Source organism: Anas acuta, chromosome 4 (assembly GCF_963932015.1).
Source record: "Anas acuta chromosome 4, bAnaAcu1.1, whole genome shotgun sequence".
Classification (NCBI taxonomy): Eukaryota; Metazoa; Chordata; class Aves; order Anseriformes; family Anatidae; genus Anas; species Anas acuta.
This window is the reverse complement of record NC_088982.1, coordinates 18,804,486-18,819,596: the sequence shown is the minus strand read 5'-3', so window position 1 is coordinate 18,819,596 and position 15,111 is coordinate 18,804,486. Positions and strand designations below refer to the sequence as shown.

Here is a 15,111-nt window from a genome sequence, read left to right as displayed (position 1 = left end):
ATATATGGTGTCGTGTGATGGATTGCACGGGAACATCAGAGCCACTGGGGAACAGCTCTCTTTTTGTTGTCACTGGTGAACGCATTGTTCCTGTTGTACTGCCTGTGCTCCATTTCAAGCACTCTCTGAAGACAAAAGTACTGTTTTTCTGTGAACTTCACACAAATTGTTCTTCTATGAATGATTTATCTTCACAGCACTGCAGCGAGGTGATGGGGTGGTGTTATCCCTCTATAGGAGGAAACCGTGCCACACAAAGAGCAATGCAAAGTCCCCTCTAATTTTGAGTGCCAAGTGGAGGTGCCTAAGTTTTAGCTATTTTTAGAGCACGGAGAGTACGTGTGTTCAAATATATAATGTGAGCACAGCAGTGCTGCAAATCAAGCTCCTAGTTTCCAGCTGAGCACTCAGATAATGAGGATTAGATCCAGTGGGTGATCACCTTTTGAAAGTTAATTTATCCCTGCCTTTTCCACAGAGTTAAATCCCAGCTCTTCAGAGTGACTTTCCCGGCTTCCTTAATGGTAGTTAGACTGTCTGTTCCCTTCGTGCCCACCCTTGTCTCACTCACTCAGCAGCTCCCAGCTTATAAATGAGGCAGGGCTGGTAGAGGCAGTAGGCTCCTGCACTGTACAGCTCAGATCCCACCCCGCAGCCAGTCTGCTCCGTGCATGGAGCAGGGCAGGATTCCTGTGGGAGAAATCCAGGAAGTGCTCCTGTACTAAAAGGTAATGCACATGCACTGCCATTTGGAGCTGTCGGAGCAGCCCTACTTCTGGCATTTCCCAATTTTTCTTACTTGACTCCACAAGCTGATCTTCGGTGAGGCTTTTTGGCCTTAACAGAGACGAGGACAAATTCGTTCTCTTACAGAGCTGTTTGTTTGCACATCACTGTTTTCTCCGTTCTGTCACTTTGTTCAGTGTTTGGCTTTCAGTGTAATAGTATATTTCATATTTTTCTGCTTTGTTTTATCACACCACCCAAATTAGAGCAGTCTTTTACGTTAGGAGAAAAGTTGCGGGATCAATAACAGAATTATTGGATGAGAGGCTACGAAAAGAAAAAATAAATTAAAGGGGTTTGTGTTAACCTCTGAAAGTGGTACTGATTTGGGGATTAATGTTAAAGTGTGCCCCAAAATTCTGCAGTTAAGTGCCTTGCTTAGAGTTGATACTCCTAAAAAAATTTGCCTGTGCTGTTCTGCAGTGTGGTGTCACCTATAACTCTTCTAAAATTGTCACTGTTAGGGAAAGACAGGCTCCAAAACAGCCCTGACCCAGCAAGAAAATCTGTGTTGATTGCTTATCATGTAAAAAATGGGTCAGGGACAAGATAGAGAACCACTCTGGCAATCTCTTACTGAGGCAGACATCTCTGTGGTGTGATGCTGTTGTGATGGTCCCCAGGCTGGGTACACAAACATGAGGCATGTTGCTGTTCCATTTCTCTTTCAGCAGAACAGAAGGGGGAACGTAAAGAAGCTCGTGCTGTTGCAAGTGAGTCCGTGGCTCCTCAGGAAAGAAACTTGAATAACAGAAACCAAAATAAACATTTTTATCCTTCATTACCCCAGTTACCTTCTGAGGAGGAAGAAATAAACAAGCTTGAAAGCAAGATAATTAAACTGACAGAACAGGCAGTTTCAGAACTGGAAGGGAAGAGAACAGAAAATGCAGCTGGGGAGCAGAACACAGTGGTTGGGGCAGAGTTTAATGGCTCCTCGGAGGGAGATTTCCCATTCTCCAGCCCGGACACGTCCAACCCCACAGATCCCTCAACTTCTGAAAGCGAGCCAGCAGCTGAAACGGAGACCCTGAAGGACAGTGATGAAACCTCGGAGAGTGACTGTGAGATCCCAAACCAAAGGAGGCAGAACGGCGTCACCGGGAACGCGCTGGGTGCTGCGGACCCCAGAGGGCACGGGGGTCTCAGCATCACGACTGCACGCACACACGGCAGCTTGGAGGAGCCTCCTGAATCTGAGAACGTGAAACAGCCTGCTCATGCTGAAAACTGTGAATATTTGGATAACAGTTTGGCTTGAGGTATGACAGCCAAGCCCTTGCGCTTCTCACTGTAACCCTCTTGCAAGTGGGTCTGTGCTGCTGTGACTACGACCAGTGAAAGTTTGTCAGAGGACTGATTTTTTTACACGAGTCTGTTAATATTTGTCTAACAATGGTGTTCTTCTGTTAGTTTTGACTGCAGTATACCAAAAATGTAAATAATCTGGGAGAAAGAACTTGAAGCTGTTTGGGTTTAATCGTTTTGGTTCTTTGTAACGATTTGAGGTTTCTGTGTAGGTGGATGTGATTTACAGCTGTGTAGCAGAGCCCAGTGATAACCATGTGCCACGTTCTCGCTGGGCTTCTGGAAGGCCTGCGGTCTTACTGCTGGACTTGATTTTAATGGTTAGACATGTCCAGTGATGGAAAATTGGAATGATGAACTGAGAAGTACCTTAAGGTCGCAGGGTTTTGCCTGTTTCTCAGACTGCATTCTGTTTCCCTGTCCATAATGGCTGTGAGTACGTCCTTAGAATAAGACTGCTGTTGGGAATGGAAGCAGAAAGCTCTCTGAGAACCATCCCTGCCTGTGTTGTTCTCTCATTTCACACCTTTGCATCTTTTACCTCCCTCTCCCGGTTCATCTCATGAAAACAAAGGGAGTTATTTCACCAGACACTAAGAACCCAAATTAGTGATGCTCTGAAGAAACATCCGAGGAGCCAGAATTATTGCTGTGAGGAACAGCAGTGCTGCTCCAAGCAAGGAGAACAGCAGGAGGAGAACCAGCTATGCCTCGGCGCCCTGCTTGGTGCTCTGGGGTACTGGAATTGCATCCCTCAGCCTCCAGGAGCTGCAACAGCCCTCAGACCGTAACAGGTGGTAGATTTCAGCCTACTCCATTTGTGCCTTCTTTTTTGAAATTATTTTACGTTTTGGAAAGCATAAAAAAAAATCATGTTTGTGTTTCCTCCTCGTTTCACCGCTCTTTGGTGTAGGAGGTTTATTTGTGCTGTTACCTCTTCCTTAAACTTCTTCCCCTGTTGGGGTTCAGTCACAGGAAAGCTTTTTGCCTGTCACCGCTGCAAGAGGGAGGGAGGCTGCTGTGTCATTCCCCAGCCCGCTCCTGACGCTGGAGCTGTGCCACTCTGCTCCTCGGGAGGCAGCAACAAGGGAACGCTCAGCGGTGAAGTTAGCAGCTGGCGGAGAAGGGGAGGCATGTCCTTCCCCTCCTGCTCGTAGCACAAGGAATCGGCTCTGCAGCTGTGGGGCTTTTATGGGCCAGCAGCCCTCAAGGCAATTTTTCTGCTGGCTTGGGAGCTAATTGTCTGTAAATGTTCATTTCTCACTCCCAGAACTTGAAACCAATCAGAGGGAATTAAAGCAAATTTAATAAAATACTACTAATAAAAAGGAAAATCCCTCCCAGATTGAAGCCTCCTTTGACAAATAACTGCCAGCTGCAAATTTTTACAGCCCACTTGTCAGCCGCTGAATAAACAGAGTTTATATTAGCAATACTGACAAACTCTGCTTAGATGGGAGCTGCGCTAGCAGGTGCTGCCAGAATCAAGGTGTCAGAGCCCGTGAGCAGTTTGCATCCAGCAGAAGAAGGGCTGTATGTAAATGATTACATGTAAATATAAGGAATGGTGGTGGGAAGGTGAAAAATGTGGCTTGTGGCTGTTCTCACGTGTGTTCCTCGCCAGGTGCCTTCGTGTAACCCTTTCAGCATCTGTCTGCAGGCAGCGAACCCGTAGTCATCGTGCTGCTGGGGTGCGTTTCCTTCCTCTTTAAAGGTTCTTTGACACTGCAGCATTTCACAGCAGCCCTTAGGGAGAAAACATCTGTATATTTAAGTGTGTCGGGAACATGAAGCAGTAAAAAGTTTTCCTTTCATTACCCTGACAAAAATGTAAGTTCCTCATAACCTGAAAACCACAAAGAGTTTAAGCATTTGAAAGATTGTTATGCCATTGCCATTAATTGTAACTGACTGCACTACTGCCTCATTTGTGTGACAGTACTGACAAGTCAGAAGAGAAATGGCTGCAGAAACTGAAATCTCCGGGAGATTGTGGCAGATTTTTTTTTTCCTATAATGCTTGAATGTTACATGAAGTATCGCTTTATTCAAGATATGTTCTTCTCCATCTTTCAGAAGCTAATCCTGCACAGAGCTAAATATCAGTGTGGGCAGAGCTGATGCAAGCCAGTAAAAGAGGCAGAGTTTCATGAAGCCGAGCTCTGAAACGTTCAGGTGAAATGTTCAGGGTGTTTTATGGATGGTGTTTCTTTGTCCTAAATCTTCCCTGACCCACAAATGTGTGAGCTGATGTTTGCTGCTGTTCTCTTAACACCAGTTAATGCCATTAACTAATGGAGAGCTTGGTGCAGAGATTGGAGCAGGTGGAAGCAGTGCTGGACCAACAGTTGCTGTGCAGTGCCTCAGGCACTGATTCGTTGTGCTGTGCTTGTTTTCTGTGAGAAGAAAACGGAGAAAACTCAGTATCAACAAGGTCATGGGGTAACTCTCCTTAAATGCCATGTTTGTATCTTTCATAGAATCATAAAATGGTTCTGATCATAGAGTGATGGCTTGGAAGGGACCTTAAAGATCAGCTCCAACCCCTGGCCATGGGCAGGGACACCTCCCACCTAGATCAGGTTGCCCAAAGCCCCATCCAGCCTGGCCTTGATCACCTCCAGGGATGGGGCATCCACAGCTTCTCTGGGCAACCAGTTCTACTGCCTCACCACCCTCTGAGTGAAGAATTTCCTCCTAATGCCTGTTTTTTGCAACTGTTAAATTCCAGGAAGGTACCTGGATCTCTGGAAATCTCACTTAGAGTGCAATATTCATACTGTGATGCTGGTCCCGTGCGTTCTGCCCGAGTTAATGCGTATTCTGGCTGTGGTTTTAGCCTTCTCCCAGGAACACAAGGTTTCAGCCCCAAGATGCTTGTAGAAGTCAGACTGCACTACATGATAGCTAATTTAATAGTCTTGTCAGCATCGTTCTAGGATGTTGTTTAAATTTATAGTATTGTGTTATTAGGACTGTGATTTTTTGGGGTAAATTCATTCATGTTTTGTTATGGAATCAACACTACTTTACTGGGTTTCTTTTAGACTCGTGTTCCCTTTTCCTAGGACTTTAGGAATGGGGAAATCACCTCCTGCTGTAATCTCTTTTGCTGCTGGGCTCTGGGGAAGCAGAATGCTGTGGCAAGGGGATGGATGAGGTGCGTTTCATAAATGGATCTGAAGCACATTGCCTCACCTAAGAGCAAATCCACGCGCTACCTGTGAGGAGGGTTTCATTTGAAAGTACTGTGCCGCGGCTATCTGAAAAACAACGTTCAGTGAAGTTGTAAAATAATTGTGTGCAAATGACAGCTGAAGAAGCGTCTTTGAGAATGCTGTGTCTTTTCTAAGTGAGACTATTTTTAAGCATAGGGTAATTTGTATAATAAAGACAGGGGGATTTCTTTAATCCATATGAGCTCAGGAATGTATTTCAAAATCTTAACCGAGATTAAGTTGAAAGTCTGCTGCGTTTCTAAAAGATAGGGTTTTGCTTACCAGCCTCTGTTTTGTAGTTTTACTTTTTAAACGATGCGGTTTAATTTATTTGCAAACCTTCCTTTTGTTGCTGCCTGGATTAACTGCGCAACGTAGTTCAACTGTATTAATACATTTTGTCATCTTTAATAAAACCATACATTTCCTGATGCGCTTCTACCTGCTGATTTCCTTTGCTCAGTATCAGATGAATGATAGTGATGAGTTAGTGCTGTAGTATTTCCAGGGTTGTGTTAAAACAGAAAAATAAAGCTTTATAGAGCGAGACCTCTACGTTTGTTGAACATTATCTGGCTGAAATGTTTTCGCTGTCACATCTCCCTGTCTCAGCTGAGGGATTTACTTCCTGAATTTTTGTGTGAAGAAACACACTCAGTATTTTTTGGCTTTGAAAGTAGTATTTGTCTCTGCTAATTCTATCGTCACTGTCCAAGCAGCATTAAACCTTCTGTATGCAACCCAGTCGCTACCAGTCACAAACTGGAGGCGCTCAGGAGTTTTTGCTGGGGAGTTACGGAAAGCTGGAGTATTTAAGTCCGCTTTCCATGGTATTCAACTATATGTGCATGTGTAGACAGCCTAAGCCAGTGTAGAAGCTCAACCATGTTTGAGAATAAAGCCTGAAAATACCACTAGAATAGCACAGTGAACCTAAAGTTTGACATGGAAATGTCTGTACTTTCCCTTATTTTAGGGGAAATCCGTGACCCAAGTCTTACAACACAGCACTCAAAGCTGTTGAAAGCGCTGAGATCTTTTTACCTTCTAGATTTGCAGCTAAGTAAGGGACAGCATCTAATCAGAGGCAATTCCTCACTATTTTTTACTTTTTTTTTGTGAATTTTGGTATCTGACTTCTGGTCCTGTGAGAGCCCCTCAGGATGCGCAGCCTCTACCGACTTTGTAACCCACGCATCCCAGCACTCCTCCTTTCATGCATGCGACCCCCAAGCTGCACAGAAGGGAACCTTTTCATCTCCAAGAACACATAGCACGGCGTTGAGTTGCTGCTGCTTTTATTGACCAGCTTACAGGAAGGCGGCCCTACAAAGTGATACACATTTGTTAGAGAAGCAAGAGGACGGGGACGGGAATCCCTTTGCCATGTGTCGTGGCAGCCGACGGCGCAGCGCTAGGTACTTGGTGCTGCCCAGGGACTTTCTGGCTCTCCCTAAAGCCTGGTTCTGAGCAATCTCTTCTTCTTGTCTGCCACCTCAGGCAGTTTCTCTTCCCACAAGCTCCCGCTGCACACCCCGATCACGCAGCAAGCCAGGCGCTTGCCCGCGTTGCCGTTCTCCAGGCTGGCCTTGTTGTTGCCCTTGCCCATGTCGTCTTCCTGCTCGTGGATCACGACGGATCTGCCCAGGATGGAGTACGGGCCGAACAAAGTGGCAAAGAGATTGGGTTTGAATTTCCTGATTTTGCCATCTTTGGGAGAGAAGTTCCCGAAATCCCCTGGGTGGCGGGGGTGGTTGACGCGGAAGGGGTTGTAGTGGCCTCCGGTGGAATCGCAGCCGCTGCTGAGGTCCCCCAGCTCGTGGACGTGGATCGCTCTGCCGGGCTGGTCGTCGTTCAGCGGAAAGCCCTCCAAGTGAAAAATGGCTTCCAGCCTTCCCTGCGGGTAATGCTGCCGGAACAGGACCTGGCCGGTCACCTGCGGCTTCTCAGCGTCTAGTTTGGGGCTGGGCTGCATCTCACAAGCGGCGTAAGTCATCCCGCCGGTCTCGTTACCGGCTGTTAGCGGGTAGAGCAAATTCTGCCAGAGGTCGTTCACTTTTTTCTGTATGTCTTGAAGGGTCTCTCTGCTTGGCTCGGTTTCTTCTTCCGCCGCGATGCCAGGGGCGGGCAGGGCGAGTCCAGCGAGCAGAGAAAGCAGCAGAAGCATCCTGGCCACGCCGAGCCTGCAGAGTGCAGAGGAAGCCAGCGGGAGTGAGAGGCCGGTGGCAGCAGCCTGCCTGGGGAGGGACACGGAGCTGCAGCTGCAGCCTGGTCCCAGCGGGCTGTGAGTAATGGAAGCTAAAGCAAAACACGCCCCTGTAAACGCAGAGAGCTGCGCGTTACCAGTGGAAGCACGGAGCCAGCGAGCGGATTTACCTCTCCCGGTCGCCGCAGGACGCCTCGGTGGCAGCTCCTCGCCTCTGCTCCCACCAAGCGCGGTGCGGCCAGCCCTCAGCACCGAGCTGCTGGAGGCTGGGGTGTGCTTGTGTAAGAGCTTGGAAACACAGCGCAGGGGAGGGCTGGAGGCAGCAGGGACAGGGAAAAGTTTTCATTCTCTGAAAGTTTCCAAAAGAGAACTTTTGGAAAAAAACTTTGCCCTCACTCTGTTCGCCTGTGAAACTGGCTCTCGGTCCTCATCACCATCCCGAAACAGAAGGAAAAAAAAGTCACCAAGCTGCTTAAGTGATTTGCCTGGTGATGGCTTCGTGTGCTTATCTAAAATGAGCGACCTTCCCCGGGCAGCGAGGAGAGCGGCAGCTTTGCTGAGGCTGGGCTGGAGGCTCGGTCACTGCGCTGTGCTGGTTGTCATGGAGTTGTTTTGCATTCCCATGCCTGCACTCCTCAAAATTGAAACTGGTCCTTCAGCAACACGAAGTGTTGCACATGGACGTGTACCAAACGTTTGGTGGGTTTAAAACCTGGAAGGCACAACCCGAACTTTCAGAGGTTGAGGCGCATTTAGTGCAGAGCTGTGCCTGCAGCGTGGATGCAGCCACCACAGGGGCAGTTTAGCTGGCTGGGATTTGTGCAGGGAGAGAGGAGTAGCTCGTGTAACTCGGGAACAATTCTCAACGTAAGAAAATTGTAAGGAAAAGCCTTTTTTTTCCCCAATTTGTGTCTTCTGCCAGCTGGGAAAGAAACGTGGCTGTCAGCTTCTGGAATGGTAAAAATGTGTGTGTTATCCTATGGGTATCGCACGCTAGATCACACCCAAGATACTCAGCTGCGAGCTGATTTATTTTTTTTTGGCGTGAGGGCAAGGAGAGCTGAAGGAGTGCCTCCTGCTTGCCTCATTTGCCAGGCGCTGGAAATACAGGGTCAGGTAATTCTGCTTGGGATATTGCGATATTGAACTTTAACCCTGGGCTCCTGTTCCTACTTGATGAAATGGGACAACTGGTGGTTCTTTTCTTTGGGGTATTTATGAGCTCTTCACATCCATGTGCCGATGGGAACCATGGAGGGGCTGAGCCAGCGCCTCCTCCTGCCCTGCCTTTCCCCAGGTTCATCCCTGGCAGCCTCCGAGCTGGGGAAATGCACGCTCACAAAGTGCTAATGCATTTTACAGCAGGAACTCGGGGCAGAAGTGTGGCTGCTTTACATGCAGTAATGCTGCTGACTTGAGTGCCATTTGTGCTGTTTTACACCAGCTGGGATTCTGTCCCTAAAAAAAACAAACAGAAGCCCTGAAAAGCCCAGGGTACTTGCTGCAAAGCTCTTCTTTGATGTACTGCACATGCGGGAGCCAAGCAGAAATGCAGACGGGTGTAAAGGAGATGATCAAAGGGACAGAGAGGACTGCAGCAAAGCTAAATGATGTATTTGTAGTGCTCTGCACTTCAGAGAACGCAAAGGAAAGAGTAGCTGTGGGCTGCTGTCAGAAAGATGTATTTTAAAGAGGAGAAGGACTGATAACTACAAGAAATGCAATTGCCAGGGTGGTTGGCATTCATTCCGGCTCTGAACGCTGCAAGTACTAAGCATTAACCAGGTGGAGCATTAAAGCCTGTTGTAACCCACTGCCCATGTTTTAGTTTTCTATTTGAAAAGTGGTGACGAATAATGGGCTAATGGACCTTACAGCAGGCAGCAGGCAGTGGGAGGAAAGCCCCCATGACCTGGCCATGCATTGTTTAAAAAATAATCCTCTCTTTAAAGCCACAGTGTACAGGAGCTGGGGTATACTCAATTTCAGGCCATGTCCTAGGATTTCCTGGGCTCTGCAAGCCAGAGCCACCCAAACAAGCCAGCGCCATTATTTACCAGGCTGTAAGCTCCACACAAGGGCAGAGCCTTTGCCTGCATTCCTCAGGGCCCAGGATTTCGCTCCCCTGTCCCAGTCACCTCCTGATGGCCAGAGGGACTCGCGCTCCCAACACAAACCGAAATCTCAGTCCATGCCATGACCTCCTTGGGCCGGTCACTTGGTTTGGGGCTGGCTCTGTCCCGTTGCACCTTGTCGCTGCGTGACCTGACATCATTTGACTCGCCTGGTGTCAACTCAACGTGACGCAGGAGCGCCGTGTGGGAGAGCGCCCGTCGGAGCGAGCAGTGGCCTGCTTCTGTCTGCAGCTCCGCTCTGCTCTCCGCGGGTTTACGGCAGGGTGGCTCTCCATAAAAGTGACACCCAGGGCAGGCAGGCCTTACGTCTTCGGCTGCAGGTAATGGAGCTGACTGCTCTTCTCTGCGTATGGCTGAGGCTGGAGCCGCTAAAAGCAGGGGCTGTTTGTAGCCTGAGGGAAGCAGAGCCAAGATCATTGGAAACCTAATGTGCTCCTTCGGTTCGGGGCGCTCTCTGCCATTCCTGAGTCATGGTCCCAGCCTGGGAGCCAGGGAGGCTGGCGGGTCATCAGGCAGCAGTCTGAATCCAACTGTGCAGGAGTTTCGTGCTCGCTGTAGAGTGACTGCAGGGCACCAGATTTTCCATGCATTGTCTATGGCATAGTATCGTACATGCCCTGTGCAGCAATCTCCTGCAAGCACATCACCAGCTCTGCACGGTGTCTGCTGTGCCTGGGCACCTGCCTGCAGGTCTGCAGGTAAGCCTGCAGTGTTAATCAGGATCTGTGGAGCTACAAGCAGTGGTGACGAGCTAGGATTTAAAGAGGAGAAACGCCATCAGGGTGTCAGTGAGCAGTTTTTGCCCACGTCTTGCAGCACAGGGCTGGCACTGGGGTGCTAGCAGCACCTCCTCCTGCAGAAACCAAGGTGGAGAAACTCATTTTGCAATTGCTGTAAGGTGAAAAAAATGACAGGAGAATGAGAAAACTTGCTCTAGCACAGGGGCAATCTGCCACTGGTGGAGGCTTTCTCTTCCTGTTTATTCCCATTCCTCGTCTTGGTGGTTCGGTTTAAAGAAATAAAGATATTTAGTGCCTGAGATAAGCATCCATTTATAATCTTCTTGCAAAAGAGCTATGTGCATTTCCAACTTTTCAGGGCATTACCCATACAAAAAATCAAGTTAAATAAATACACAAAAGGGAAACAACACTGTTCTCTGCGGGGACTAATTTCTCTTGAAAATGGAGGATCGTGCAACTGTCAAACTAGTTTCCATCAGCCAATTTGAAAAACTCTTGGAATTCTTCCTCTTTAATAGCTTGAGAAGAAATCATTTTATGAGAGTGAGAGGAGCTGTAAAGGAACTGTAAGTAAGCTTTTTGACAAAGCTGCACTCAGAAACCCATTCTGGTTCTGTCAACCTAATTTAACAGAATTTCATCTCCGCATGTGGATATAAAATATTAATATGTAACATAAAAATTAGGGATGGAACCCAACTATTAGGTAACTTAGGTTATTATTAGTGTTTGTATTAATTCCCTGACCCCTTATTACATAGTTATCCTTTCTGCTGCATTGCATTACTCTGAGGAAGGTTTTGCTCTCCGAGAGGAGAGGAACGATTGCAAGGCTGCCCTCAAGCTCGGTGGCCACTGGCCATGTATGGAAACAGCTTGATTTTTTTCTTCTTTTTTTTTTTGGATTCAAAGTGCACATTGCACAACACGTGGATGTTTGCACAACTTCAGGTCTGTGTGTGGCTTCCAGTCAAAGCTCGGGAGCCACGGGGCAGCTGGGCCATGGTCAGCCATGCGAGCAGCAGCCGCTGCAAGCAGTTAAATGATCCCTGTGCCATGGCAAGGGATGACAGCAAAGCATCTCAGAAAGCTAGTGATCATCATAGGTGAGGAGACCATGACTTTCAGATCCTTCTATCTTGCTATTGTGTTAAGGAGAGCTTGGTTTGAGCTGCCAGGTCCCTTTTGGAGCCGGAGGCCCCCTACCCGAGCAGGAGGCAGGTGTGAGGCCTGCAGGCCCTGAGCGCTTCCCAGGGCCAAAATGGGGAGCCCAGTCCTTCCCTGCAGGAAGGGCCCCAGCCTGGCCTGGGCTTGTCCCCATCCTCAGGAGCTGGTCAAACAGTCCCAATCCTTTCAAGCTTTCCTCCTAGCTTTTCCAGGCTCCTGTCCTGTGTGCCACGTGTGCCCACGGAGCGCGCACCTCTTTCTGGAAGCAAGGTGCACAAACACCTCAGCACCTCCGGCAGCCAGGAAGGACGGTGCACTTGTCCCACAGGCTCTGTTACTCTCCACGCCATAACGTGGCATTTGCCTGATCCTTTCCTGCAGAACTGCTGTCTGTGCAATTGTTTCCATTTTGCATTTCTTTGGTTGCTATTTCTGCCAAGTATGGGATTTTACCTTTGTTCTAATTGAGTTAACCTCCTTTTTATTTCATTTCCCCCGCCCCTTATTGTTTCTCCAGCTTGTCATGAACATTTTGAATTCTAATCCTTCCCTACAGTGTATTTACAGCCCTTCCAGCCTGGTATCAGCTGTGAATTTAATCAGTTTTACTTTTTTGTTCTGTCATCCAAGTCATTAAGACAAGGGTTGAATAAAGCCGAATCAAAGACAAACGTGTGCATCCGAGGCAGGCTGTCCTCCCCGCTGGGCGCTGACAAGTCACCAGGCTGGGAGCAGAGTTCCCATTGTCCCAGCACCTGCTTTGTAGCACTGGGAGCAAGACCAGTTCATCCCCTAGCTCGTGTGCAAGAATGTTGTGTGAGGTAGTTGCTGAAGTTAAGATTCACTTCTACTTCTTCTCTACATGCAATGCTTGTTATTCTCTTATATCATTATATAAAATAAATAAATAAATACATTTCCTGATATCTTTTACTTATTTCCTTTTTGGCCCTCAGGTGAATGCAGAAAGTGTGTTTCTTTTAAGGGTTTTTCTGTGGCTGTGACTTCTGAATTGCGCTTTTCCTATCCTCCCTGGATCTTCAGAGTTCACAGGAACCAAAATCATTCACTGGCCCTATCACACATACCCGCGTTATCATTATTATATTATTATGTAATATTTGAAGCACTGCCTGATACCGAGTGGTGTTTGAACCCTCAGGCATCCTCAGCTCATGCAAAGCCACCTTTTGTGCACATGTCCTCACATTGCTATCTCCCTTCTGCCAAAACCATCAGACTGACCTGTTGTATCTTAATGTTACATCAGCTTTGGAAGGAGAGATGGGGTTAATTCATGCTAACTAGACTAAGTACTTTTCCACAGGCTTACATTTTTCATCCTCTCATTTCCTGTAAGCAGCACCTGCGGGTAAAAGCCCCCAGCTTGTCCATGTTCCTCACCACCTTCTTACAGCTGCCAGTAAGGCACAACCCACCACAAACAGGGCAGCTGTGTCCAATCCCAAGTTTGTATCTTAATGTAGAATCGCATGTGCGTGTCAAATTTCTAGATAAAGAGAAAAAATAAGGATATTCTTCTAGACTCAGGAGGATCCTGGTGTTCCCATGCCACGAACAAGAAGCCTCCCACTAGGATTAAATTCCTGCCACCTGCTGCAGGAGCCAAAGGCTCTGCTTTGCACAGGGGCAAAGTAGAGCTCAGCAGAAACTGAAGGCAATCATGTTTTATGAAGACAAAGCCCACCTGGCTTTGATATGGGACAGGGGCAGGCAGTGGCCAGCAGCTCTGGGCTAGGAGAAAGTCAGAGCTCAGCAGCACCCAGCAGGCTCCTGAGGAGGTTCCTGCTCCATGACTGCCACAAAGTACAAGGGAGCAGGCTGAGCTCCTGGAGGCTTTCTCAAAGCAGGCATTTCACCACAGACCTTGTGGTATGTTACTATTAAAGAAAGAGCAAAACAGAACAGTATGGTGTACTGTTGGATAACCATTTCCTTTGAAACTTCTGTTAGGTAGATCAGGGCCTGAACACTTGAGTGCTTTTGAAACTGTTTGTGGTAGTACCATCGCGTTTGTATTTTTGACACTAGTAGGGGAACTTTTTTTTAAAAAGCTTACATTTTTCTGTAGAGTAAAAATTGCTTCCATGCTCAGGTGGCTCCCCACTTTTTTAGCCATATTTATTCTAGTGGGTTGATTTTGTAAGCATAACTGAAACCCTGGGAGACTAATGAAGTTTAACAGTGTGTGTTAATTATATCCACTTCTGTTGTCTCAGTGAAAACACGGGATCCTAAATCCTATTTACATTCTGAAGTTTCAGAGGTTCCAGGTCCCTCATCTGACCTTAACATCTCTTAGTTTCATGTGGCTTTCATAAGCCTGTGCACATATTTAAGTTCTCCTGCGGAGAATGTTTTCTGAGATCAGATGTTCAGGGATTATGAACACAAGAGTTTTGTTACCTTGTTTAAAATCATTTTGACATTTTGGTGTAAGTCATTAAGACTGTTTTCTTAAACTGTCTAATGGGCCACAGAATGGGTGAACCATTTTTAGAAAAAATAAATAGAAGCACCTAAGTTTCTAATTGTCCCACCTGCAGAATTCCAACATAAATATTTTGCCCACTCTGAAGTAAATATTTGCACCTGAATTCCTCCCCAGGAAGACTACTTCCCAGTTTAGCAAATAATTAAAGACAGAGCCCATGCTTGGGGGAAGCACGCAAGAATGGTCCCTTCCATCTGAAGGTGCTCTCAGTAACTGTTTATTTTTATTTTCTTTCTTTTTCCTTCTCCAAACTGTGCAAAAGGACCAGGTTCCCCAAATGCTGCCAGATCTGGGGATCTCTGCAGAGACGTGAGGTGTTTCTGCTGGTTCTGTTTCAGCCAGGTGGGTCCTGTTAGTTCCAGCCCAGCAGTGCAAGCTATTTGAGCATCTCTGAAGCTGCATGTTCAGGTCTAGAAAAACAGAGCTGGTATAAGGCAAAGCACACAAAGGGAATACATTTTTACCAGCCCCAATGTATGCATTAATAAACAAGACTGAGAATGCCACCTGCTTTCAGGAAGGTTTTCAACTTGCAGGGCATGGAGTTCTTAATAGTATTCCATTAGCTATAATGAGGAATACTGGTGCAGATTTCCCCCAGGAAGATGGTACACATTTGTACAAAATAAGGCTCCTGCTGGGCTGCTTTATGAACGTGGAGTCTTTCAGTTCCAGTTAAATAGGATAACCAGCTGTTTTCTAGAGCACATGGAGAAATCCTTGGATTGGATGTTGTTCCTACTCTCAGCGTTAGGATGCCTGTAATAAATGAGTAAGAATATAGCAAGTATTTCACTGTGGCCCTGTTGAAGGGAAAACAATTCTTCAGATGCATTAGAAACTGCTCTAACAGATGCAAGAAAAAAGAAAAACAAACAAACAAACTTTTTTTTTTTTTTTTGAAGCTGTCCTTTTTTATTTTGTTAGAAACTTACCTTCCATCTCCAGCTCCCAGGTTTTCTTCCTATGAGCTATCGTCTGTTTTGTCACTTGCAAGGCTTTATTCTCAAAGCCTGCAGATGTTATTAAAACT

The 15,111-nt window shown here is 47.0% G+C and overlaps 2 protein-coding genes across 5 annotated transcripts in view; one reads left to right on the top strand and one right to left on the bottom strand.

Annotated features, from left to right (window-relative positions):
• Nucleotides 1-5,861, top strand: part of CCDC149 (coiled-coil domain containing 149) — a 53,000-nt gene extending 47,139 nt beyond the window's left edge. For 2 of the 3 annotated variants that reach the window (XM_068680039.1, XM_068680037.1), the window contains exon 12: nucleotides 1,458-5,861. In XM_068680039.1, the coding sequence (XP_068536140.1) occupies nucleotides 1,458-2,047 (590 nt within the window). In that variant the 3' untranslated portion in view covers nucleotides 2,048-5,861. The remainder of the gene's footprint in view (nucleotides 1-1,457) is intronic. The other variant, XM_068680038.1, reaches the window with a different exon arrangement.
• Nucleotides 5,862-6,593: 732 nt separating this feature from the next.
• Nucleotides 6,594-8,057, bottom strand: SOD3 (superoxide dismutase 3). 2 transcript variants are annotated; one of them, XM_068680040.1, is made up of 2 exons: nucleotides 7,689-8,057; nucleotides 6,594-7,495 (listed from the first exon to the last, which is right to left on the bottom strand). In XM_068680040.1, the coding sequence occupies exons 1-2, from the start codon at nucleotides 7,862-7,864 to the stop codon at nucleotides 6,766-6,768; spliced, it is 906 nt and encodes a 301-aa protein (XP_068536141.1). In that variant the 5' UTR covers nucleotides 7,865-8,057; the 3' UTR covers nucleotides 6,594-6,765. The 2 variants fall into 2 exon arrangements, with proteins under 2 accessions (XP_068536141.1, XP_068536143.1); XM_068680042.1 differs by having other exon boundaries at nucleotides 7,656-7,801.
• Nucleotides 8,058-15,111: the final 7,054 nt, after the last annotated feature.